The 27,831-nt window shown below is 38.9% G+C and overlaps 2 protein-coding genes across 4 annotated transcripts in view; both read left to right on the top strand.

Annotated features, from left to right (window-relative positions):
- Nucleotides 1-2,275, top strand: part of LOC122982808 (guanine nucleotide-binding protein G(I)/G(S)/G(T) subunit beta-1) — a 40,095-nt gene extending 37,820 nt beyond the window's left edge. For both annotated transcript variants that reach the window (XM_044352384.1, XM_044352385.1), the window contains exon 11: nucleotides 38-2,275. The gene's annotated coding sequence lies outside the window, so the exon portion shown is untranslated. The remainder of the gene's footprint in view (nucleotides 1-37) is intronic.
- A 1,812-nt stretch (nucleotides 2,276-4,087) lies between these two features.
- Nucleotides 4,088-27,705, top strand: nadka (NAD kinase a). Of its 2 annotated transcripts, XM_044352381.1 has the most exons (12): nucleotides 4,088-4,238; nucleotides 5,202-5,369; nucleotides 9,904-9,987; nucleotides 19,616-19,745; nucleotides 20,126-20,234; nucleotides 20,347-20,432; nucleotides 20,527-20,629; nucleotides 20,772-20,914; nucleotides 23,093-23,192; nucleotides 24,058-24,215; nucleotides 24,795-24,877; nucleotides 25,387-27,705. In XM_044352381.1, the coding sequence occupies exons 2-12, from the start codon at nucleotides 5,227-5,229 to the stop codon at nucleotides 25,532-25,534; spliced, it is 1,287 nt and encodes a 428-aa protein (XP_044208316.1). In that variant the 5' UTR covers nucleotides 4,088-4,238; nucleotides 5,202-5,226; the 3' UTR covers nucleotides 25,535-27,705. The 2 variants fall into 2 exon arrangements, with proteins under 2 accessions (XP_044208316.1, XP_044208317.1); XM_044352382.1 differs by lacking the exons at nucleotides 4,088-4,238; nucleotides 5,202-5,369; nucleotides 9,904-9,987 and adding an exon at nucleotides 16,066-16,471.
- The last annotated feature ends 126 nt before the right edge of the window (nucleotides 27,706-27,831 follow it).

The following is a 27,831-nucleotide window of genomic DNA, read 5'->3' as shown; positions in this document are numbered from 1 at the left end:
GTCAACTAACGTTTTTGTTTGTTTGTTTGTTTTCCAGATGGCATCCGGACTCCAAAGTTGAGTGGAAGACCATTCCAACATCACAATGTTCAATTTTATTGCATATCCAATCTTTTCAAAACACCATGATACTGACTCCAAACACCCCAAAAAACTATCAAGGGCAAAAATTCTCTCTCTCTCTCTCTCCTTCTCATTTAAAAGAGCACAATTGTCTGTCACTCATTCAGCTACAAAAAAGAAAGAAAAAGAAACAGCTCGAGGTAGTGGTTTCAAAATGGAATGGAGGAAAAGTCCTCCGATGACCATGGTCTGGTATTGTAGTAAGTGAAAATACAAACACCCCACCACCGCTGCTGCCACCAACAAGCAAATGTCCTGCGTCCTCATTATATACAGGTCTGAGTGAAGGTTATTACATGACAGTGATCTAACTCTTATAGCTTTTTGGCCATGTTTATTTTTGTTTCTTTGTTGTTTTCATTATTATTTTTTGTTGAAGAGAGGTAGATCAGTGAACTGTCAGTTAATGTTTAAAATGAGGATCAAAGCTTTGTTTTTTTTTTTTTTTTCTTCTTCCTAGTCTTTACACATTTTAAAGAATGTTTTTAAGTTGAAAACTAAAAAAACCTCCAGATCATGTCATTTTAAATCCAGCTTTATCCCACTGGAGAACAAAACGAGAGAATTTAGCTTCAACAGGGAGTCCTCAAGCCACTTCTGGCCCTTCTGTATATTTAGTCCCATGATACTTTTATTGTTTCTTTTTTTCCAGTGTAGTCCACAAATCTTTGTTTGCACAAAAATTAAACTTTGCATATATAGAATAATGTCTAAAGAAAAAAAAGTTAACTAACCAAGCACATGCTGTTTATGATAATGAATGCTCGTTTTTAAAACGAAAAACAACAAAAAAAAAACAAACCATTTTAACCATTCTTACACCTTTTTGTCTGGCGACAGTGTAGAATAATTAAATGAAGATTAACCCATCGGATCATAATCCACCCCGCCCCCTTTTTTATTCTTTTTTTTTTTTTCTCCTTTTAAATTAGTTTTGTTTTCCCTGGTTTCTGTTGCCCGTGGTTGGGACCGGTGATGTGATTTGGTCGGGTAGGGAGTACCTCCACTTTAGCCCGGTTGCAATCCGGACGTTTCTCTTTTAACAGAGGTGCCCATTCCGTGCTTGGAAATGCAGTTACTACTCTGTGAATGACATGTTGTATAAATCAATGTTTGAAAATAATGATATTGAAACTTTTTAAGTTAAAAACGAAAAAAAAAAGATTTTGGTTGTCTGCCATGGGTGGGTTATCTCTTAGAATCGCATGCTGTAGAATTGCTTAAAAAGGTGCATATGGAATTAAGTCCTTTGATGTTTTTCTTTAAGAAAATAACCTGTTGAATATATCAATACAATGGTATTTATATTTTTCTTTTTCTTCTTTTTTTTTTTTTTCTTCTTTTTGTTTTTGGCTACTCCGTGCATACATGATTCAACTAAAATGATAAAGCTATGCACTTGAGAAGCAAACCCTGCAACATAAACGGTTACTTGGTCCATACTTGGGAGGGATTCCACAAATTAAGAAGTAACGTAAATGTTTAAATTGTACACACATGCATACGTACATTCATTCACCTAAACATACACAATGGAACAAATAAATTTTCATTCCTTCTGTAGCAAACAAAATTCCACTTAAGAAAAACATTTTATAACAGGTTTTTTTCTGTCCTTTAATAAAAAATGAAAAAAAAAAATCTTGCAGCATCTGAATGGCAGAACTTTCTGTTGTTCCCTTCTCCTTGTAAACAGAGACGCTCTTTCTTTAGCAGTAGTGACATTTTTTCCATTCTGTTTTTTCTCTGCGACATTCTGTACAAAAAATGTGCTGTAATTGTGCGTTAGGCCTGGAGTTGGCAAAAAATAAAATGAAATAAAAAATATTAAAAATTAATTAAATTCCCTTTCCTTTTCTCTCTTTCTCCATCAAATAACTGTAGAGCTCTGCACCCCCACTGTTCCCTTTTCACCTTTTGTATTTAATTTTAAAGTCAGTCAGTGTACAACCGAAAGCTGGATGCAAGATAGAAACTATATTAAAATGTACTGTTATTTAAGATGTAATAAAAAGCAGTTTGAGATGACCTACTGTGTTGAGTGTGATTCACTTAGAGCGGTTCCCACTGAAGCTAGAATGTTGCAGACTGTTTGGTTTCCTTGTAATTATGTTCAAGTCAAATAAACAATTTCTTATCCACTGTTGAATCAGCCTGGCTCCTCTGTACAGTCATTTACACATAGTTGTTTCTCTTTGCGGGAAGGTAGACATGTAGAAGTTATCCAACAGCACTGAACAGAAAGCGACACTAAAGTCCTGTTTGAATATGTAGTTATTGTGAGAATTGAAACGGAAACCACAAACTACGACTGTGGTCAACTTTTGATGGGTCTCGTAAGTTTACAGTTGTCTTTGCCGCCAGGTGTTTGATGCTTTGCTTTCACTTACAGTAATCATTCTGATGCGTGTTTCCTGCCAGGACAGAGACTAATAGACTCACACCAGCAGGTGTTGGTCCCAGTTAAACACCAGGTTGCTGGTGTTTAGGTTTGGAAGTGCTAAGATCAGACCTTTGATGCCATCTATTGGACACAAGTATAAAATGCAATAAGTGAGTTTCTAAAGCCAGGTCTCACATTTTTATTTATTTGGAATATTCCTAATATATTATTTACTAATAGGAAAATATATAATCTACAGTATATTGTTTAAAATAACTTCATATTTGATTTTCATACAGAACTCCCTAAACAAAAGCACAGATTAACAGTTTCAGTCAGAAAATGAAAATAGCAGCAGTGTCTGTCCCTGTTTGTACTCTTGACTGTCTGTGCACATAATTACATATCAAGCTTTTAATTTGTTGAGTTAACACTTTTTTCTGTACATGTTAAATGACAACAAGCACTAGTTAATTTCAAATAGCCTATTTACTCACACAGCATTCACGAGCCTGTGTTAGAATTTGAGAAGAAAATTATTAATATGAAATGAAATTAATATTTCTGAGGACAACTTGGTGAAGTTTATCCATAACAGTCCTATAGGCTGCTGACTTTTCATGTGCTCAAGTGTTAATTAAACATGCATATTTGTATTTGTTAAACATGTATTAATGGATGGTTGGTAACATTATTTTAGAAATAATCTATAATAATAATAATCTGAAATAATCTTGCTACATATTCAGTATAGATCTGATTATTAGGCTGTTCACCTCGTCCTACAGCAGTTTATAGTGCTTTGTTCACATAAAGGTTACATCTATGACTTATGGGGAATAAATGTCTTGCTCTGTAAGTGTACATACTTGTATTCCTTCTGTTTTATCATATGAATACATGTAATGAGGAAAATGTACAACCATGAAGGGAAAGTTGTGTGTTAGAGCAGTGAGCCACACAGTGGCGCCTCGGGGCCCCCAAACAAGTTATTCTGGCCATGCAGATCAGAGCTGTTGCATCACTGTCCAGACTGACTGGAAAAACTTTAACTTGCCTGCCTGCTTTGTGGTGACTTTACATGTAGAATTGTTCTAAATCAAACATAAAAATATACAGAAGGGACGCAATTTGCTCTCCTAATTTTGAAATATAAACAGACATTAGAGCACTATAGGCATATAAATAAATGAAGCACGAGAACAAAAAAAGATTCTCCTGTTTAAAATGAACAGTCACACATTTTTGAATTGACTTTTAAAAAATCCTAATAGATGAATACGTGGCGCTGTTAGCAGAACAACCAACTGTTTCAACTATTATAATATTTACTTTTATTACAGTGTAATTACATTGTTATGTGTCTCTCTGAATAATCTTATAATCCTGACACAGTTTTTTAAATTTATTTTACATAAATATATATTTTTACATATAAAAAATTATTACATTTCTTTTATTGTCTACATTTATTTTATTCTATCATTTTATTGTGGCGCAGGAATCCTGCCACTGTTTTGTTTTGAGCGGTCGTCCAACATGACGTCATCGAGGCGTGCGCCTGTGATTGGTCGTTGAGTGTCAGGAAGTGATGAGCCGACTGTTGACAGCTCTCCTGTAAAGTAAGATGGTGTAACGTTGTTATCTTATGAAATGATGGCAAGGCTCTGATCCTGTGACACTTTGCTGCGCTCTACATCTGTGTCCAGCGGTGTAACGTTGTGGGTAAAAGGTAAAGTTGGCCGCAGAAGTGAATGATATTACGCTTTTGTTGATGTCTAACTACCGGCTTAGCTTACAGACTAGCTTAACAGTAGCTTAGTTAGCTCAGTGTCACCATTCATCTGCTAACAGACATGTCGGAGGTTCTTGTCGCAGTCAGCTCTAGTTTATCAATAATTACACTTTTAGAAAATGAATAATTTACAAAGCTTGTGACAGCGAGGCCGTCATAGAGCCGTAACATAATTATTAAACTGTATGTAGCTTAAGCTGTTTATCCAACTTTCCTCACATCTTGTAACTGAGTGAAAACCTCAGTCTAAGTAGTCTGACAGTATTAACTCCGATCACGTGACTAAAACATCACTGTAGAGTTTTTAGAATAACAGAACAGTAACAGAAGTTTAATCAGCTCTTTATTTCTGATTTGTCTAACGTTATCTATCTGAAGTGTTTTCCATTTAATCAACTGTGTTGTTTGGTGAAACCAAGTTATGTGAATAGCGAGCAAACAGATACTAATAGTTGAAAATGACAATGTTTTGCCCAATGCCCAATGTTTTTTAAAATGTATGTATTTTATTTAATTAGTTGGTCTCATTGAGATTAAGCTCTCTTTTCCAAGAGAGACCTGAGAACAAGAAACATTCATAGGACAACAACAGAAAAACAACACAACTACACAGTCAACAAGGAATGAATAAAAACAGTCACAAGAGTCATAAAAAAACATCAGATAATAATAATAAAGCTTTAAAGCCTCCAAGATGAATGAAAGACTCGAGTTTGAGGGCAGTTTGCAGTTTATTCCGGTTATTATAATGTCTGTAATGCTCATAAGGTGTTAATAAGACGTTTGTTTGCAGCAGTGTTTCCTCCATTCAAGGGAGATTTGATCAAACCTGCGTGTCTTTGTAGCTGAGTTGACTAATAATCAACTGAAGCCTGATGAATGATTGATGTGGTCTGTCAGTTTGCTTGCAGCCTGGCTGTCTGAGATGGACGGTGGAGAGGAGGTGCGAGTGGAAACTGCCCCGTACTGTTTCCCCACTTGTGACGGAGCAGAGGTAGCCAGGACTCGACGCAACAGGAAGACCCGCAGCCTGAGCACCTCGTCAGCCAGCAGCTCCTCTGAATACAGGTAGGAGTCGAACAAGGTGACGAGCTAAAGGTCACAACTACATACTAGTGATGCCTTTCTTTCTCAGACCTCACACTTAACCAGCATGTATTCTGGTACAAAATAGGAACTTTTATGAGTGATTGGGGTCCCACTTATACATTTGGAATCAGCCTTTAGTCTGAACTGCTGTCTGTTGTCTCTCGCTGGTCAAAACTTCTTAGATATTTATTTACCAGACATGCCCGGATTTGCTGTATTTGCATTTCAGCATTGTTGTTTATGATCTTATCAAGTTTGTTAAGTCAATTTCACATAATGTGATAAAATTTTACATTTAATTTGTACCGCACTTTTCATTCATAGTGAAACTTTAGGTGCTACAGTGTTAAAAACATAGATCATACAACATAAAGACAAAAATAAGAGTTAAGATGAAAAAGCCTTACTGACAGTGTTGCCGATTTAGCCACTTTGTCGCTAGATTTAGTGACTTTACAGACCCCCCTTAGACCCCCCTGTGACATATCTAGCGACTTCTTGGACAGACCTTCGTCTCCTTGAAGAGACTTGCCAGTATTTCTCAGTGAACGAGAGCTAATGTGGCTCTCTGGACTGACTGTTCATTGGGTGGGACAGAGCAGCAGCACATTTAACGGACCAATCATCAGCCAGACAGTATAATATGTATACCTAATGGCCAATCATTGATGCTCATTGTTTTTATTCAAGATAATTTAACTTTACTTCTAAATTTGATTTTGTTTTGTCAAAATAGACAATTAACAATAGTGAACTTATGCCAATACATGATCATCTCTCTATTCATGATATTTCAGTTAGAGTTGATACAACTGCCTGCATAAATATTATTATTAGAGGTAGATTTAAATGCACATTGAGGAGCTGCTTGAAAAGAAAAATAGGTAATGAAATAGTTAGTCAGTTTAGTTTAGTTTAATTAAAGCGACTTTCCTGCAGGCTTTAGCTACTTCCCACTGAAAATAGTTGGCAACACTGCTTCCTGAATAGAAAGGTTTCTAAAAGAGACGAGGGTCTGTGCTGCCTGCAGATTGTTAGGAAGACTCCTCCACAAGCCTGGTGGAGCAGAGCAGAAGGCTCGATCCCCCGTGGTCCGGATTAGTACCGGGGGTCTGGAGGAGCAAGCTGCTGGCAGATCTGAGGGTGTGGGTGGAGGTTGGTGGTGTGATCAGTTCCTGTAGGTAGGGAGGCGCTTTGTGTTGCCTTAACGATCAACCTGATATTTCATTATCAACCACTTGACAAAATCTGACGTGTGAACAGCAGTTTAGAGGCTGCTTAAGGAAAATGACACTTCTTCAACTGTTCAACCTGAAAGAACTTGTCTAGATGTTCCTGGTCTTGATGGATAAATGATTTAATTTAATAGAGCACTTTTGCCACAACACAATAACCTGACTGAGTGACTGCTATGTGGTATTTAAGAAACTGCTGTTGTTGTTGCTCTAGGTTGCATAAAAAACATTTTTGAAACAGCCTTGTGACACGATCTGTGTTGCACCACCTCAGTAATTTGAGAAATGTGCATGTCTGCGTACATTCCCTTCAGCCATCACACTAATGACTTCAAGGAAACAGAGCATTTGAGACCCGAAATGTGTGTCCACTGTCGATGTTGCAAGTGGTTCGTTTGTATGTTTTAGCAACAGTGATGGGGTTTCTTACAAGGAGAAGTGAAAAGGTGTGGGCTTTCCTTAACACATCCTGAAAGCACCAATCAAAACTGTCCTGTTATGAAGAGGAAATGAGGAAATATAAGATTACACTTGTCCGAGATGTTGAAATACATTCTAACAAATACAGTTTTTTCCTAATTTGGCAATGTCACTTCTGATTTTGTGCGACATTTCACAGCAAAGCTTTGTGATTAATTTAGATGAGCACACAAACAAGTGTTTAGGAATAGGAGGGGGGTGAATATGCTAGGGTTACTTGCTAATAATAGAGGAGTCCAGTAGTGACTTATAAACACATGATGGAAGTGGGTTCCCATGGCTGAAGGGTGTTTAGGATCGAAATGTGAGTTTAGGTAAAAGCCTGAAACAAAGTCAGATGTTAAGACAAGTTGAACGCAGTTTAACGTTTGGAGTTAAACATTTAACACGGCTGAAGCATCTTTGACTTGGTAGTATTGGAGGAATTAAACAACTAATATTGATAACATTTATATAAAACTGGTAAAAAGCAGTGTGGATTTGTGAAGTTGTCCCACTGTACGCTCATGGTTGTTGTTGGTTAAGGATTTGTTGGTTTACTGTCATGTGATGAAACATTTCAAAACAGGTGAAGATCCTATGTTGTTTTGAAATATTGTCATTCCCTGGGTAAATAGTAAAAATACTTAATATCCGCTATTATTGTACAATAGTTTCTTCAGAATTATGTAAAAGTATGTTTTCCAAAAAGATTTAAAAGAAAAAAACAGAGCAATGATTTTATCAGGTTAGCAGTAGTTACAGTCTTAAAGTTTGAGCAAATCAAATTTTAGTAGAAGTTAAAATCATATGTAGTAATAATAATGTAATAATAATAATAATCTTACAGAGGACGTATCATTCACATTTCCAGGTCTTCATTTTTATTCTGGGGCTCTACTAGAATATCTTTGCATGATTTACACTTCAAAAAACTGCTTATTTATCTAATGGTGGCTCTTTATGCAGCCCCTCAGTTCAGTCTCTGTCTGGAACAGGCCGTGTTTGCTACTGTGTCTTTAAGACCCCCTCCCAGTGAACCCACTCTGTTCTGATTGGCCAGCTCTCAGAAGCTGCCGCTTATCAGACTTCAGGTGGCTCCGAAGGCTACGTAAACAAACAATAGTAGTTGAACTTCACTTCTTTTTCTCATTCTTACTCAAAATATCAGCTTCTCAAATAAATCCAAATAGGATTAAGGCCGATTAGCAACAAAGGCTATGGAATGGACGGCTATTTGTTGGCATATGTGAGCGATCTGACGTCAGTTCGATGGGGAAACAGAGGTAACTTTGCCAACAGAGTGTTCAGAGCTGGGCTGCAGCCCTGGCTTTTGACTTGAAGGCGGCATTTTACAAACGTTCACCTCAAGTTTTGGAACTTTGACTGTGTTCAATGTAGACACCCGACATTATAACAGTGTATAAATTACAGAAAATCACAAAAGGCATGTTACAGTATGTCCCCCTTAAAGCTGCATTAATGCATTTTGTTCATCAGAGGACAGAATTACTCAGGAACAAGCAGATAATCACAGCACTGAGTTCCTTGCATTGTTGTAACTTAAGTTATGGTGCCTACTGTCACACCTGATGGACACGGAGCAGCATAATCACCTCAGTGGAGTCGTCTATCTGGTCTCCTGACAGTTTCTGATATTCACTTCCTTTTAGCTCTGTTTTGGTCTCCATCACCTCTGCTAGAAACAGGATGTATGAGAGCAGTGAGACTGAACTGTACAGTGAATGTGCTGAAAATCCAAAACAATGCGCTAAAAGAGGCTAAAAACACTCTACAGAGCTGCAGAACGGCTGATAATTCTCTGAGGGTTTGTGACTACGAGCAGCAGCACATTACACACGTTCATTCCATTCAGTGTTAATATGAAAATATTGATTAATGCAGCTTTAAGAAACAGTAAACAGCAGATGGTGAATTCCCAGATTCAGACTACTAAGAGGATTTGTTGGCTGAGCAATGTGATGCAGCACAAAGACTCGTCTCATTAAGAAGCCGCCATCTTGTATTGCTCCATCACAACTCACTGACCTTTCACCTCTAATACAATCGCATTGTTTCAAATTGTTTCTAGTCCAGACAGGGTGTGAAAGGATTTCTCCACTCTTCAGAAAGCACCCTGATCTGCAGTCATAAATTCCAGAGTAGATCTGATATGTTGATATTAATGGTTATTAAAATAGTTGGGCTTTATTCCATCGTTATTATTATTCATTGTTATTACTGATACAGTATTTGTACTGCAGGTAGGATAGATAGAAGTGTTTGTTATTCCTGTTTAAGTAGATCCAAAGATTTCACAATGCATTGTTACCATTTTCCAGGAAATAGTGAAAGGTCTCTCATTGTTCAGCATGAAAGGTCACAGACGGCAGCACAACTTAACATGTTGTCATATTATATAATGTATATGGTAGACTGGTGATTTATCTCAGCTGGCTGGTAATACTTTGGCTCCACTTCTCTTTTTTTCTTGAAAATGGAGAAATGAAAGTGAAATGAATTTGATTAGATATTTTACATAAAGACATATTTAGCAATGTAGGAATTTTAAGCGAACTCCTTCAGCAACCAAGAGTGTTAAACATCGATCACTCTCAAGTTCAGCTCACTGTGACCTGTAAATGATGAAAATGTGACTCATAAAATTCCAGTAAAAGAGGTTGAATAAAACATTTTTTTTTACTGTGTAAAAATAGCTTATGATGTCAAGCTAGTTGTATAGGTCTTCATTTGCATACCTGACTAACAGTTTCCACTGTTCAAAACTGAATGTTTGTTTTTGTTATCTTCTCTTTCAGGAGGACTCAGTCACTTCATGGACCAAGCCCTGTGACCACATTCGGCCCAAAGGCATGCATGCTCCAGAACCCACACGCAGTCATGTAAGTCGATGGAGACGATGTTCTTTGCATCATACAGAGTGTTTGTGCCCTCATTTTTGTTACAGCCATGAATCCGTGGACACATTTCCATAGTAGCATCAGTTCAGTCAGTGCAACACCAGAAACCATTCAAACCACTTGCCATTGCTTTTAGATCTTGTCGGGTCAGTAATAGACTGGGTGTCGTTATTGTCCTCATTTAAGCACTGCAAATATTTTTCTTTCCTTTGGACATACAAAGAATTGATCAGTACAGTTTTTGACCAGATGCTTACTTATCTGGTAAAAACTTGGCCTTAACAGCATTTTCCTCATACTGCATGAAAGAGTGGGGCTTAAAAAACATTTTTTTTGAAAAGAAAAGGAATTTTATCTAAAACAACACAAGGTACAGTGTAGCTGACTGCCAACAGACCCTGTCCAGAAGTGGTTTGACCATCTTTTCATTCAGCTTTTACATGAAACCTCCTCCCTCATATATATTGAAAGGCAATAGCAACATTTCTGGCTGTCTATAAAAACAAAGATGTAACACATTGTTTGTCAGTGCTGCAGCTTCTCTGTCTTATTCTTAAACATGACAGCAAGACATGTCACCGGTCAAGCCCCTATCTCAGAGCTGTCCCTGCTCTTTTCTTGTGCTAACTGCTGTATCTTCACTGAATTAAAGCTTTCCTTCTTCAGCAAATAAAATTTAGTTTTAACTTAAGTGGGTTTGAGTTGAATACTGGAGGGTCAGTTAAAGGACAGGTTCACAATTTTGCAAGTCTATCGTAATACAACAGTCAGGAGCCCAAATGCACATTGAAGTAGGTTTTTCTTGCTGTAATCATTCCTCCTGTTCATACTGGCCATTAGAAGATCCCTTCACGATGCACTTACAATGTAAGTGAAGGGGGCCAAAATCCACAGTCCTCCTTCTGTGCAAAAATGTATTTCAAAGTTAATCTGAAGCTAATATGATGTTTCAGTTGTCCAAATGAGTCAAATCAAGTAGATGTCTTTCAATGTTACAGTCTTTTTAGTGCCAAAGTTCCTCTTTTTGTTATTATACTTCCACCGCAGCTCAACAAGGAACCACTGTCCAAGGAAACACAAAGAGGGAATTTGATGCTAAAAAGACTAAATGTGGCAGATATCCACTTGATATGACTAACTCAGACTGCTGAAGCCTCATATAAGCTTCACATCAACTTTTAAATGCATTTTTGCACAAAATGACTGTGGACACACTGTGGATTTTGGCCTCCATCACTTACATTGAGAGCACATTTGAAGGGGATCTTTTAACAGTCAGCATGAACAGGAGGAATGATTACAACGAGGAAAACCTCTTTCACTGTTCATATGGACACCTGACTGTTGTTTTAAGACAGACTTGAAAAATTGTGAACCCCTCCTTTAACACAACTACGATAGAACACCATGTGCTAACTAACACCAGCTAACCACATTAGCCAGTAGCTTTATTGATCGAATCATTAAATCAGGCAGCTACCTGAAATAAAATGAAAATATGCATCAAAACTTTTTTTTAACTTTTATCTTAAAGTGTTGTTGTTGTGCAAACAGTCCATACTGCTGAGCATCATGGGGCTAAGTGACATCAGTCTCACTTATTACTGATGAGAGTAAATCAGCACTAAACCCAGTCTGGTGAATACAGTAAACTATATGGTATATTTCACCTAAAGTGGTTGTTTATGAGAAGCTTTTAGCCTCATGAGTCCAGTCTTGCACTTTTGTAATATCCTCTTATGTAACCTCAGAGTCAGAAAAAATAATTGCGCACTGTGTTGCAATGTCACGTACATATTTATTCTTTATCTACTTGTTTCATCTTCTTCTTCTTTGTGGTTTATAATGGCTGTTGACAACCAGCGTATTAGGTGCATTAACGCCACCTTCTTCTTCTTCTGCTCCTATGTGGACCAGAGATTAAATCCCACACATTAATCCTGTCTGTCTAATAAACTCAACCCACTTGGCAGGTTCATTAAAGTTTTAATGCTGAGCCTCTGAACTCGTCCTCCTAAGTTCCTCCTTCATATATTGTCTTGCTTAATAATACTTAGTAGGATCTATGGTTGCAGACGTAATAGTCTCCTCAGCCAGGTGGAAAAAAATATGCGCCTATATCGGTATCAGCATCGGTATCGGCCAAAATGAGTCAGAAAACATCGATATATCAGATATCGGCAAAAAATCCAATATCGTTCATCCCTTCATTATAGATTTGGTATCTTTCCAAACCATGGGCTTCTGTGGGTTTGAACACAGCATGGCGGGTTGTAATTATGCATTATTATCTAACCGTAACCCTGCCAAAGGCTCCATACTTGTACTGAAGATGTGTTCAAACATGCTCACACATCACATCCACTTACAAGCTTTTTCCAGACCTCCATCCACTGATCCAGACTGTGAGAGGACGTTGAAAGCTCCAGCAAAAAGCTAGTGAGTGGACCTTGAGTCAAGATTACTTTGTCAAACACTCGTTTCCAATGTCAGGAATGAATTTTCACACTTAGATGTCTTTGGGTTTTTGAACTGTGGGTCAAATAAAACAACATCAAAAGGATACCTTGTTAGTCAAAGATATTCAGTTTTCTATCACAGAAGTCAAATAAAAGAAAGAAATCCTCACATTTTAGTAGCTGGAACGCGAGAACAGAAAAGCGACTTAATTGACTATCAGAATAGTTGCAGATTAATTTTCTTTCGATTAATTAATTGATTAATTGACTAATCCATTCAACACTGATATAAAGTAATACAATGCAATACCCCTGCAATAAAAACTAACCTCACAAAGCTCCTAACATTATTTTGTTTGTAGAGGCTATAAAGGGTGTTGGTAAGTAAATATAACATATCTTGCTTTGATATGAAGGCAATATAGTCAACAGACCACAGATTTACATCAAAAGCACTCTGACACATTATCAACAGAGGTTTAACACTTCACACAGTTACCATAGTTATCTAATTGTTGCAGAGCTGTTGCATTTGATTGCATTATAAACAAGACTTAATGATAACGTGTCCACCTGCTGCAGCTTTTCCATACGCTGCCTTAATGAGTCAGTAAGCAGAGTTATGAAAGGCCCGATATTTTCCAGTCAAAGCCTGGTCAACTCCCACAGTCATATAAGTTGTCTGACGGCACTGCTTGTTTTAGGCGACAGTAATCGAAGGATAATCTTCCTCTAGTCTAAAGCTGCTCGACAGGTTAAAAGTAGCAAAACCAAGCTATTGCTAGTGCTATGTATAGACCTGATTCCACAGTCAGATACGTGAGCAGGATACTTGAATATATCTGTGCCCTGTGAAGCACTTTGTAACTATAAGCTATACAAATATTTATAATAACAATATTATTATTATTATTATTATTATTATTATTATTGAGTTTAAACACATGAAGCAATAGAAAAGGTACTTTGGCACAAAAGACCAAAGTACAGAAGTCACCATCCAAACTGGAAACAGACCAGTTCATTCAGTCTCTGTGGAAGGGTGTGGTTATGATACTGTGAAGGGCAGATGGGTATTGCTTTGGGCATTGATTGTTGGAAAGCATTTGACGATTAACTAGAGAGAATCTCTGAACACACCCCGAAACGAGACACAATAACGAGCCTCGTCAACACACTGTGCTCCACGCTCTTTCTTTTTTTTTATATGATCTGCCTCATAAACAATTGTTGTCAACTCAAAGATATCAGACTCTACACCGATACCGCATGTAGGAGTTTATTGCGGTGACATCACATCCTACATGTGCCTATATGTCATAAAATGAATCAGAATCAAGCCTTTCAATGGCCCTTCGATGTTGTTGTTTTAGCTTTGTAATCTGACCAGATGAATAGTCTAAAGGAGCATACAGGAAGCTGCTGAACAGTATGTCTCCCTCCTGTGTAAATAACCACTGTCAACTACACTTTATTCACTGTATATGACATATTATGTCATCATTTTAGGCAGTAGGTGATCTTTTGCAGCTACTATCAGTCCTTCAGCTGAAGATACGCAGAAACATGTTTGTGGTTCACTAAATATACATCAACAGCACAGGTTATGTTTAAGTGATTTTAGTGACTGCAGCAGGACATTAGGAAGTAAGTACATCCTGTTGTATTCCTGTAATACGTAATTACATCATTTTACTCATGAAGACCTGTAATACAATTCACTCAGGACTTCCTCTTCCTGCAGGTCATCAGGGCACTTTGTCGTAACCTGAGGGAAAGGTGACCTTTGTTGCTTGAAAATATATAATCAGTTCATTCATGCGTAACATTATCTTTCCTTCTTTCTTTCTTTCTATCAAGGAAATTCCCGTCTCCAACAAACACACCTTTTTCTTTGTTTCCTTGTTAACTTTCCTGGATTCAGAGTTATCTCCAAGAGTGACACCCTCTGATATTTGTAGTCTGTAATATTAAATAGTCCATTGTCTGAGTGCATAACCTGCATATCTGACTCATTTAAATCATGTATGTGTTAATATAGCAATCAGCAATAATATGGAAATGTTTAGGATTTGATAATGTAGTATTGTTTTATTCTATTACACATATATTCATCTTTGAAACAACTATCTGTTTAAATGAAACATATATAATGTATCAACCCATATTTTTAAGTGAAAATTGTCGCTTCCTCCCAAACATTTTCCTTTTTCTGCCACCTTTTGAAGTTGAACTTGATTCACTGATAAAATGTAAGCGCTGTTAACGCTGGCATTCAATTCACCTCCTGATCTCTGCCACGTCGTCTGCCTCCGACACCGAGCCACATTCTGTAACACCAACCTTGCTGAAAATGAAGATGTCAGAAATAGAGAACAGCTCTGCTCCTGCACTCGACTGCTGTATCCAGCAAGGTCACCAGTCTCCCCCCACCTCCCCTCTGCAGGGTATCTCTAACAAGTTCAAGCACAAAAGTGATTCAAAGTACTTTACAGAGTGATAGAACAGTAGAAAATAAGTTATGACCTGCATACATGAACACACACAACTAATTCAAATCTAAGTTAAATAAAAAGTTCTTCAGCGTATTTTTAAAAGAAGACAGCGTTGGTGCAAACCTCAGTTCAGCAGGTTGGATGTTCGCAGTTTTACGTGCATAAACACTAAAGGTTTTTCATTGCACTCAGGATTTGGAGGAAACTCTGTCCTGCTGTGACCTGAGAAATCCACAAACCATTCAGTGCTTTGTTAACCAGGAGCAAAATCCGAAAGTCAATCCTGTAATGAACAGGTAGCCAGCAGAGTTGTTGTAAACCTTTTAGTCCTAGTCAGGATCCGGGCGACAGCGTTTTGAATGAAGCTGTTGGATGGCTTTTACAGGAACACCAGTGTGGAAAAAAAGGGTGTTACAATAATCTTTTCTGCTGGTGACAAAAGCATGAAGCAGGAAGTGTTCCTGAGTCTGACTGAAATAGAAAGCTACTCATTTTTTGAATATTTCTGAGGTGATGGAAGTGCTACTTTGGTGATGTTGCTGACGTTTGAATAGAAATTTAGGCCAGTATCAAAAATAACTCCCAGTTTTCTTTACATGGTCAGTAAGAGAGTGTAAAGCACTTTGAATGGCCTTGTATATCAAAGATGCTACACAAATAAACTTAATAATTATAATCTTTATTTATAGATAACTTTTCAAAACCTATTTTACAAAGCGCTTCACATAAAGCAGCAAAAGAACATTTAAAAGAAATAAGACCAGAAATAAATGAGGTCAAAGAAAAGAAGAACTCAGGAAAGTTTGTTTTCAGATTGAACCTGATCTCATCAGGCAGGTCTGTCCTCAGCCTCGGGGCCCTGACTCCAAATGTTATGTTCCCTCTAGTTATCAGCCGGGCCTTGGCTTGCCTCGCCTCCCTATATAATACTTGTCATTACAGTGGATATACTAGTTCTAGGAACAGCTATGTCATTGTTGTGGTTCAGTAAATCACACCTGTCCAATAAGGAAAGCCCTCCCCCGAAATGGGCGTGTCTAGCACAACAGAGTGGGCGTGGCCTGAGATGAAGTCAACCTTAAGATGAGAGAGAGGTTTAATTGAGCAGCAGAATGCACCAGGGAAGGTTTAGTGTTAAGTCCTCACCGGGACAAATATAGCACCAGTGAAGCCAGCTGGAGGGGTTGTTAGCTGATCCGGGAGCCCGACCACAGCGTATGGAGACACTCTCAGCCTCACTCTCAGACGGCCCGGTGGGTGACTCACAGCGTGGACCACAAGAAGTGAGCTCACTCAGTTGCTCCAGCCGCTCTGCAATGTGTAGTATTCGAGGAAGTTGTTGAAGACAGAATGAGTTGTGTTGTCAGCGCGGGCCAGCCGGACAGAGCCACGTTCTCCAGCTGAGTCAAACCTGAAGCAGCATCCTTGTTACATGTGTACAGCTATGAAGTTCAACCAGTGCGTACTGCAGGACACCGCCGGGAACCACAACGAGAACAAAGTGTGGAAATGGTGAGCGGAGCATCTTCCCTGTGTCTTTCTCAACAGAGAGAACATGTTTGCTGGGTGAAATATTAACAGGCACCAGTGGGCAGCGCATGGATTACTGCACACCAGATGTTCAGAGAGCTTCAACGCAGTGAGCTAATAGTAATATTAAACTGATGTCACATAAGAGCTATGCCTCAAAGGTTGAGACAAATTATCCTAATTAAATGAATGAATAAGAGGATTTGAAAGAGTGTTCAGGGTTGGAGTGATATTAAGGTTTATTGGTGATGGTTGTAACACTTTAGAAGTGCAGTGTTTGCATGTTTACGCAGGGTGGATGTGGTTTGGGCAGAGCGGGGCAGTTGAATGAAAGGTGAAGGTCAGGGTGTGGATGCTTTGAGGTGGTCAGAGGAGAAACCGTTCATGAATAGATCACAGCTCGTCTCCGCTTCAGATGCTAATGATGCTTTGCTTTGTGTTCTCTTGTTTGTATGTGAAACCAGGCCCGCACAGCTCCAGCTCTCTATCTGTACTTGTCTGTGTTTGGGTGAATTTCATTACAGTTCATTCAGGTTCACTTAATTCAGTAAGTGGATGTTTGCCTCCAACTGTGAAACCTTTTTTAGATGCCACAGGGGATGGACACAATAACCTCCACATACAGAGGCAATTTTGAGGCTTTAGTTTGTGGTGTGTTTGTGCTTAACCGCGTTATATTGTTTGGTGTTCTTCTCTACTTTGTGAGTGGAAACAGGAACAGGATATGTTATAATGATGTTTGCATGACATTGTTTTGTTACCATGTTATTTTGTCGTTGGGTGTAAAGAGTATGAGGTGTGTATTTTAATCACTGGTGACAAACCATCTTAATCAAAGGGTTTGCTGGTGTCTGCTGGGTTTTTTTTTTTTATTACCCAAAATAAAAACTGCAGCTGCTGATTTCAGAGGATGTAATACATCTCCTGGTAGGTTTAGAAGTGAAAGAGCGGGATGACGTCTGGTTGCTGCAACTTCCAAGTAATCACGTAACTTCCATGTTGCAGTCTTCTCATGAACAGAGTTGATTTCATAGTAGATGATTCAAACATCAGAACAGTAGCAGCTCTTATTTGCAGTAAAACAAACATGACATGAATGCAGCGTAGACTCTCCATAACATCTGAAACCTCAGACCTCGGGCCTCTCGCCGGGGGGTGTAGACGTATTACAGCGTGGCACGCATGACCAGAGGGAACAAATGTGAAGGGGAACTAAAGTTAAATGGAACACGTTTGCTAGCGAGCGTCTAGAGATTCAGGTTAGAAAGATTCACTCAGACAGCACAACGACATGTGAAGTACAAGATGGATACATTTTTGACAGGGAGGAAAAGAAAACCAGGTGACTCCCATAAAGCAAACAAGTCAAATCCAAAGTCAAGAAAATAGGAAGAAACCTGTCTATCCAAAGGTTTCGGTTACAAAGTGTAACCAGCATTTTTCATTTGCACAGGAGTAACTAAGATAACTTCATATTCTTGAAGATGCTATTTCAGTGAAATTACATTCAACTTTGTTTATTCAATGCTACTAATTGTTATATTCGTAGAAAAAGAATAAAAGGGTTTACAGTGGGATGGGAGGCAGGACTTTTTTCTGCTTCCAAATGGGAGGGTGGTGGTGGTGGTGGTGGTTTGAGAACTGCTGCCATAGCACATGGTTGCCCAACCCCGCAGTAATGAATGCATGCATTGACATGAACTGTGTGTGGGGTAACACCACTCACTGGTTGTACAATATTGGATACAATAACCATATAATACCGCAGTAATTCATTCATGTTTTCTGATCTAATTAAATTGAGTCAGATTGTCCTTATGAAATAGGAAATGATCTCTCATTTAGTCTTAATACAGTCCACTGATTGGTACAGCAAGGCTTTAATGATGCCTGAAACTGCCATTCTCCACATGTAATTGGCGTAAATGTCACAGTGTGATACTGACGCTACTTTACAAGCAACTAGAAGTGGAGCAAATGGCTGTGAGGTACAGACTGTATGGGTATGTGGTCAGCCTGCCAGTACAGCTTACGTATCAGTTATATAAAGCCAACGGTGCGGTTTGCTTTTTATCAAGGTATCACACATACCTTAATAGTTTTCAGTCACCCAAATTTGTTCCTATCTGATGTAAATTATGGGAGATTTCGTAGGAGTAATGAGATGTGGTACATTAGGAGGTGTGATAACATTGTTGCCACCGTCAGTAGCGTATTTTTAGATCAACTACTTACTAATTAAGCGTGTTTGTGATCTGTTATTCTGACACACATGCAGTAGTCCTGTCGTACATAAATGTATGAAATACTAACCAATAATCCTCCTGCATGCTTACATCTGCTGAATATTTAGAAAATGGCCGCTCCAAAGCTGAAATTATGTCACAACAATAAATTATTGTGTGAGAATCACACCCAGCCTGTTGTACAATCAGTAACTCCCTAATAAGTATGACAGCTGAAACCAGTGAGAGCTGTAACTAACTAAAGTCATCAGACTTTGGCATTGGTAAATAATCCTAGACTCGGACCCCTTGACAATCTCCAGTTTTAACTTGTAGCCATTTTCCATATAATTTGGATTTATTTCAGCCTGCAGGGAGTTCACATTTTCATGCTTCCTGTTAGTTTAGTACTTTTTGTGTTGCCTTTTTCCTTCTGAGAACATTCTCACAACTCGTGGCTCCCTGCCTTTCATCCCAGAGTGCAAGTTGGTTTTAAGAGCTGACTTTTGGAAAGATTTTTGCCCTCTTCTTTAAGAAATGCTGTCTAGGCTGAATCTCAGTATGTCTGCTGCTTTTTTTCTCAAAACTCCACGCACACATTGTTATCTTCCCTTTTTTTTTTTTTTTTTTTTACAGCTTTGTCTTTTTCTAAACATATGCTAAAAAAATATCCCACAGTCAGTGTCAGAGATTGAGTTAAGGTGAAGGACCTGTAGACGGCACACGGGGGTCAGCAGTATTTGGTAACAGAGCTAGACCTTAAGCCTGTCACTCTAATTGGATAGGTGCTAAGCAGTCCTGGTTATGTTAGACAACAGGACGCTTCAGTTAGTTAATAGATCTTACATCATTCAAGATCTGAGCCTCCCTCCTGAGGTGAAAGTTGTGTTTGTGTGTTCAGGCACATTCAGGACCCCGCCAGCCAGAGACTGACGTGGAACAAGCCACCAAAAAGTGTCCTTGTCATCAAGAAGATTCGAGATGCCAGTCTGCTTCAGCCTTTCAAAGAGCTCTGCATATTCCTCACCGAGGTATGACCCACGCACTCACTGATACTGAACCATGTTGACCACAGACTGTGATGAGGAAGACTGAACAATGAACATAAGTGACAATGTTTGCTGGTGGGAAGCCAGTGAGGGATCAGCGTGAACCTCTGTGTGTGTTGCCCTCTTCAGTTCAAAATCCTTGCTGTCAGATTAAAAAAAAGTAAGAAACCTCTCCTGAACACTTAATTATATATACACTGAAACAATATTTTGTGTCAGTATGACTTTATTACGGTGACCTCATGACCTTTCCCATGAGGCCAACTTTTGCCACTTCCACATAGATATAGATTTTTTGTGTGTGTGTGTGTGTGTGTGTTGTGTCTCTTGTTAATCCTGTGTCTTTCTGTGTGTTGTTGTAGGTGAAAAACATGATTGTTTACGTGGAAAAGAAAGTTCTGGAGGACCCGGCCATTTCTGGTGATGAAAACTTCGGGGCCATTACAAAGAAATTCTGCACTTTCAGAGAGGGTATGAAAAGCAGCCGGTCAACTTTGTTATGATCGTATGGAGACTATTTATGAAAAGGTCAGTTAAGGTCTTGTACAAGATATTTAAATCTTATCGTCTTTATATTTCTCAGACCTTGATGACATCTCCAATCGTGTGGACTTCATCATCTGTCTTGGTGGAGATGGAACTTTATTGTATGCATCTTCGCTCTTCCAGGTACGGCCGTCACTTCTGAAACAGCCTGTTTGTGTGGTTTTGTACATTTACTGTTGTGAAATAACAATCTTCTCATTCCTTTGTTAATTTGTAGGAGAGCGTTCCACCAGTAATGGCCTTCCATCTGGGCTCCCTCGGCTTCTTGACACCTTTCAAATTCGACACCTACCAGTCTCAGGTCACCCAAATTATTGAAGGTATTGTATGTTGTGCAACCTGTCTGTCAGCCTTTGTCTTTCCACTTCATAAACACCTCACCTTGTTTTGCAAAGCATATGTTGTGCTCCAGTTTTCCTTTGCGACACAAACATGTTATATTTGTGTATGCATTGTATGTAGGCAACGCTGCCATCGTCCTGCGCAGTCGCTTGAAAGTGAAGGTGCTTAAAGAGAACTGGGAGAAGAAGGCCAGAGTGGACGAAAAAGGCATCATCCTGACCAACGGGGACATCGAAAGTAGCCGCAAAGCCGTGCAGTATCAGGTAGTCTCTCAACCTTAAACCAGTGCTTTGCTACCTCTGGGTGATGAGAAATTATTTGTTTTTGCAGAAATGAATATTTACACAGTCCTCGCTAAAACTTAGATAGCAGCCCTGAAAGGTTGTTCTGTTCATCAATCTATGTTTGGTGATTTAGACACAGCAGCCCTGGTAGAGAAATGGCTCTGGTTCTCCAACACTTTAGCAAACACTAAAGCTGGAATTAAGTTAACATCAGAAGTCATAACAGCAACGATAAAAATATGAATACATTAAAGGGCAGATTCACAATTTTTTTTTGCTGTCTTAAAACAACAGTCAGGTGTTCATATGAACAGTGAAAGAGGTTTTTCCTCTCTGTAATCATTCCTCCTGTTCATACTGGCTGTTAAAAGATCCCCTTCAAATGTGCTCTCAATGTAAGTGATGGAGGCCAAAATCTACAGTGTGTCCACAGTCATTTAGTGCAAAAATGTATTTAAAAGTTGGTGTGAAGCTTATATGAGGCTTCAGCAGTCTGAGTTAGTCATATTAGGTGGATTTCTGCCACATTTACAGTCTGTTTAGCATCAAATTCCCTCTTTGTGTTTCCTCGGACAGTGTTTCCCTGTTGAGCTGCAGTTGAAGTATAGTAACAAAAAGAGGCACTAAAAAGACTGTAATATTGAAAGATATCTACTTGATTTGACTCATTTGGACATTTTTGCACAGAAGGAGGACTGTGGATTTTATCCCCCATCACTTACATTGTAAGTGCATTATGATGGGATCTTCTAATGGTCAGTATGAACCGGAGGAATCATTACATTTGGGCTCCTGACTGTTGTTTTAAGATAGACTTTAGAACCTGTTCTTTAATTGGCTGGAGCGGACACGGACCAGCCCTATATCCGCAGTTGTCCGTGACTGAGTGAGTGATGAAGCGACACAGAGTGACTGTGTTTCTACTCCGAGCTATGATGCTCTCAGCTCCAGTGTTAAATGCAGTGAAGTCAGCTAAACTCCAGTTTAAACAGATGCGTACCAGCGTCACTGCGTCTCCTCCTCTACCGTCCAGTGTGATAGACTCTCCGGCTGGCAGCGCTGTCAGCCGCCGGCAGGAGAGACGTTCGGTTGTGTGTTTGGATTTTATAACTGTACTAATGCCAGGATGCAAGCTTTTTATTTCTCTGACATTTTCACATCACAAACAATGAACAGCAGCATTAAAACATGAGTCTTGCAGGTAAAACATGCGACTCATGTAGCTGTCAGTATCATTATCAGTGTGGGCCAGCTGCTTTGCAGGTGACTGTAACTGCAGTAACTAACCTAAATTTGCACCCAAAATGCTGTCAAAACTTTCATTTACATTTTCCAACACGGCCTCCATGATCATGGACTGCAAAAGAGGCAGAACAAAAGGCGCATGCACAGTTAAAGCACCCCAAATAACCATCACTCTGACAAAACACCCACAAAGAGTGAAAAACGAGAGACATCCACAGAGTCAAACAGATGAAAGCAGGGGGAGTTAACATATAATTAGAATAGTTATAATTAGAAGTAAAATCAGTTCTCTTTCAAATCAAACATCCCAAGATATGAGTGGAAAGTATTAGTAGTTCTTGCAACTGCATTTATAACCTTTTTTTTTTTTACTCAAATATAGTTTAACCATGTCATGTGATGCTACGTCAGTACACTCTGACAACTTGCAGATGAACATTTCATATCCAGGAATTCACATTATAGACACAACCACTGACTCTCCCTGTAACAAATAAGTCACAGTTTAACACATTAACCATACACTGTCCAGCCATATACTAGGTTTGACCTAATCTAGAGTTCATTAAGACAGAAAGAAAACAAAAACATGTGCAAATAAAAATAACCTGCTACAACGACAGCAGCCACTACAGTGTCAGTCTGCACCGTAAATAGATCGGCAACAAAACAGCTCACACATGTAGTGTCAACATCATGACTCAGCTGATGCCTGTGGGCTTTGAACCTGTTGTTAAAAAACCACATGCCAGCGTAGACACTGACAGGACTGTAGACGCTCATCTGCTGCCGTTACTAGTGCAGACAACGTGTCAGTGACGTTATTGCAACAGCTGTATTTAAAGGAGTTTACGGCGACCCGGAAACCGCAAACATTAACACGTGAGTCTGTTTGCTTTCTGTATGACTCAGGTGCTGAACGAGGTGGTGGTGGACAGAGGACCCTCCTCCTATCTGTCCAATGTCGACCTCTTCCTGGACGGACACCTCATTACTACAGTACAGGGAGACGGTGAGTGAGTTGAAAACTCAACAAGACCAGAGTCAAAGAGTGCAGACAGTCTGTGCAAAGGGCAACGTTTAGTCTCTGCACCTCCCACCTCCCCTTCACATCCCAGCAGAATCTAACTTTTTACAGACGTTTCTAGACGTTACAGTCACGTTAGAGATGGCCTTCAATAAAAATACAATATATATCCAGAGAAATTATAGCTGGATATTTAAAGAAAATATTTAAATACAAGTGATTCCCATCTAAAAACAGTCTTAGCAGTCAAGTTTCAGTCAGTCATACTTAAATATCCTATTGTTTGGTATAGTAATATATTTTAAGTCCTGTAATAGTATGTTATTTAAAAGCAAAACCTGTGCACAGTTTAAAGTCAGTAATACACAGTTCAGTGGTGACATTTTGACTGAAGTGTTCACTATTCCAGTTCTGTTTGATTGTTACTGCAGACATGTTATATCTACATTATTGCTAAAATGTTTATTAGTGTGGTATACTAGTCGATCAAATCATTTATCAAGCAAAAATGTCAATCGACTAATCAATTAAAACAATTAATTGAATATAAAAAGTGATCAAAAGGTTTACTGCTTCCAGCTTCTCTAATGTGAGGGTTTGCTGTTTGAAAATAAACTTGTGATGGGAATGTTTCACTTCTTCTGACAATTTCACAGACTAAACAGTTGAATAAATGTCTAAATAGCTCCCAGTTTTCTTTAAGTTACGACAGATGTTTTGTGCAAGGATAAAATACAAGCCAACAGCATTTTAAACACATCATTTATGCATTTTTTTGTGCCACATCAAAGTTTTTAGATGGCTTTGTAAGTTTGTGTGTGTGTGTGTGTGTGTGTGTGTGTGTCCTCAGGTGTGATAGTATCTACACCTACAGGCAGTACAGCGTATGCCGTGGCAGCAGGCGCTTCCATGATCCATCCCAACGTCCCAGCCATCATGATCACCCCCATCTGCCCACATTCACTCTCCTTCAGACCCATCGTGGTGCCCGCCGGGGTGGAGCTCAAGGTATTTACACCGACTGCTTGAGTCTTTAGTTTGCGCTGATATCACAAGTCAAGGCATTTGCCAAATGTGGTGGATGTGATTTCACATTTTTACACATTTTATTGGTTCACTTTAGCATGTTTCCTTCCTCATGAATCCATTTAAAACATGCAGGACTGTCAGATGAATCATTCAACATTTAATGTCTTTAAATTTATCCATTTTCTAAAGGCTGCTTCCCTCTTGATGAAGATTCTAGACGCAGGATTTTAATTATTTTATCTGAGTCTGGGTGATACAGTTGATTGTGACTGTATTTATTTGTCTGAAGAGAAATCTGATTGACCCAGATCAATCATGAGGAGAATCTAAATCTCTTCACTGAAAGCCAAACTGAGAGACACGCAGGTTTTACAGACTGAAAATGATTTAAAAAGCTAATATTATCTAAGAGGTCGATGAAACTGACTGCTCAATATTTCTAATTTCGATTGAATTGAACATTGAGGGCAAAAAAAAAACAGCTTTTCTCTCAACTGTCAAAACAAAACCTTGTTTTATCTGTGACTTTTCTACATTCTTTGCTTGTCGTTTTCTCAGATAATGCTGTCACGAGGCGCCAGAAACACAGCCTGGGTGTCCTTTGATGGAAGAAAGAGACAAGAAATCTGCCACGGAGACAGGTTAGTCCACATACTGAGCTGGTCATCACACCTTAGACACACAAACATCGTACCCAGAAACAATGAGAGTGGAGCAGAGTAAATGGAGCAAAACACAGCCCACAGACTCAGTAATGGGTAATAAGGTTAACTCCCGCAGCAGCTGTCTCAACACTTACAGGCTTTGTTACGTAACCTTATCAAACAGCCTAATGGGCTTGAGGCCAAGAGCGTCCCATGTGTCAGATCCAGCGTCTTCCTTTATGTAACTCATCCAGAGATAATCGTCTTCCTGGTTCTTGAAATGAGCTGCCAATCATATTGAGTCACTGAACCATAATTCAACAAATACCCGAGTGTTTCCTCAGAAGGAAGTCATCTTACTTAATCTGATGTCAACACCTCCTCTTTTGTTCGTATGATTGCACATACCTGGCCTTTTCTTTCCTCGTTTCACCTTCAGTCTTTGTGACACAAAACCTTTTGTGATTTTTTTGTTTTGTTTTGTTTTCTTCCCATCCCTGTTCCAGTATTACCATCACTACTTCCTGCTTCCCCGTTCCCTCCATCTGTTTCCGGGACCCGGTCAACGACTGGTTCGAGAGCCTGGCCCAGTGCTTACATTGGAACGTGAGGAAGAAGCAGAACTACCTCAGCTCAGAGGACGAGGAGTTCTGAAGCCGTTTCCGTGATCTTCTAGGTCTTCTCTGAGGTCTCCAGGACTCCAAAGTCTTGTTTTTTTTTTTTTAACTTGACCGTGCTCTGTGCCGTTTTGTCTTTTATGGATTGAAGATCTCACTAAACTCCATTCAAAAATATTCATAAAATGATTCCCTAGAATACTGTGTCAACAAGTACTGAACCACGCAGGGCTTTGGCTGCAGGTCCACCATACTGTATTTTAGTAGAATAAGATTGTGGGAATAAGAGGCTAACAAATATGAACATTGAGTCTAATCAGTCTCACTCAAGCTACACAGAGAATCAGGGTTACACAAGTTTTTATGTTAGAAGTGTGTAGCATGAATGAGGAGTCTGTAAAATTCCCTAAAAGATACTATGTTATGTTCTACTGTGTAAGCACAAGAAAATGGTGGATTTTTTGAATGGAGTTTGGCCCCACTGTTGGTCCACGATCATCCCTGTGTGTTTTCTCTCAGATGCCTGTGAAAACCAGCGTTTTGAAGTCAAAATACTTTTTTTTTTGTCTAATGATCAAAGGGAAATGCAAAGCTTGGGATGTTCTTGGACTAAAATGCACAAGGTCAGCTGTGGATGGCAGTTATAGCAATACTCTGGATGGGTGTTATCAGGTCTGTTCTAGCACTTTTTAATCTTTAAGGTGGATGGCAGGGACACACCTTCTACTTTATAAACAACACAAACTAGTTCTCACAGAAGTAAAGGCTGAGTTGCACCTTAATTTTTTAAATTGTAAAAAAAATCTTTTGGATCAATTTTTCTCCAAATTCTGTATCATGTTAATCAAATCAGGGAAAAATGATGTAATGTCATCAATGAATGGCAAATGTTTTACACAATTTCTAGGTGCATCTCGGGGAAGAACAGATTACTTGGCAGAAGTGGCCCAACTGTACAGACTGTGCCTTAAACACTGGTATCATTAATGTATAGAAACAGTATTTTTTAAGGTTTACATCAATTTTTAAATCACATACTGCGCAGATCATTTTCACAGTAACTACACGTTGACCGTAGTCTGTGCTGTCTGCAGCACATGACACTTAATTGACTAATTGAAATATTTAGTATCTTACATAGTATCTCTGTTGTGCAGTCATGTAGTGAACACGTTGGATGACACGTCATGTCAGGAGGTGATGTTCATTCCAGGAAAAGAGACCACAGTTCAGATGTCTTCAACGTCTTTTTAACATCTGTTTTTTAAAAAAATGTCTTCTAAGCCATAGCTGAACTCTGTGTAGGTTTTATAGACAAACGTCTGTGGACTTTAATGGTCTGTGTGTGTGTGTGTGTGTGTGTGAGTGAGTGTGTGTTGAATAATTGAATTATTACAGACTTTGGTGAATCTGTTCTTTTCAGTTTGCCATTGCGAAGTCTTTGCTGAATACTTTAAGGTTGCCTACCTTACATATCTGTTCAGATATCAGTTTTAGATGTTAATATATACATTGTGAATTGGCTCAACTAATCGTGTTCGGGTGAAAAGATGAAGGTGAAAAAAGGACCAAGCGAGCTCTAAAGGCAATCATTCCTTTAACTCTGAGTATGTGTATATATGTGATGCTTGAATAAGATGTATTTTGTTAAGTCTATATGTTTATTAACCAGTTTACAATGTATCATTGCTGAAAATAAATCTATTTGCTACTTTTTTACATGAATACATTCTTCAGTTTTTAATTCTTTTTATTGATGAAGCGAAGTGTTTTATCAGTCCTGATCCTGAACTCCAACAGTTTGTAATGTGTCAGAGGAACCTGTAGTACAGTGAGGTACGTTCAAATAGAGCCAACGCTTATTCTAAATGCATTCCACGACAACTTGAACAGTGAAGTTCTTTAATCCATGTGTCAAAACTGATACTGGCGACCGATATAAAGTTTGTTTCACATGTTAGGTCTAGTAAACTCCAGTTCTGCTCTAGTCTGATGCTACAGTTTCCCAACAGTGCTGAACACACATCAGTCCGGGCTTTGACTTTCCCTTTTCTATGAATCATTGTCAAGTCTCAAAGTGCTTTTCACTTTTGTAACTCTGAGAGTCTCTAACTCTGACTTTTGTATAAGTAAGTTTGTTAATGTTTCTAAAATGAATTCTGCTATTTTTTCCCCCCGAGCACTTTAATAAACAGAGAGAAACTTTAACCAGTAAGTGTGTATCCTCCTGTTTGATCAACGTGCTTCACACCTGAAACCGGTCTGTGGGTTCATGTTTGACACAAACCATGAGAATGTGGTTAACAGTATCCATGCAGTTTAAAATATAACGTG

Source organism: Thunnus albacares, chromosome 5, assembly GCF_914725855.1.
Source record: "Thunnus albacares chromosome 5, fThuAlb1.1, whole genome shotgun sequence".
Lineage (NCBI taxonomy): Eukaryota > Metazoa > Chordata > Actinopteri > Scombriformes > Scombridae > Thunnus > Thunnus albacares.
The sequence above is the reverse complement of the archived record's forward strand: the minus strand, read 5'-3'. Positions and strand labels throughout refer to the sequence as shown.

Excerpts from the sequence above, each read along its gene's own strand:
- nadka (XM_044352381.1), top strand. The coding sequence starts at position 5,227 with ATGGACGGTGGAGAGGAGGTGCGAGTGGAAACTGCCCCGTACTGTTTC. Across the intron at positions 9,988-19,615 it reads CAGAACCCACACGCAGTCAT|GCACATTCAGGACCCCGCCA; the intron begins GTAAGTCGATGG and ends TTGTGTGTTCAG. Across the intron at positions 19,746-20,125 it reads TCTGCATATTCCTCACCGAG|GTGAAAAACATGATTGTTTA; the intron begins GTATGACCCACG and ends GTGTTGTTGTAG.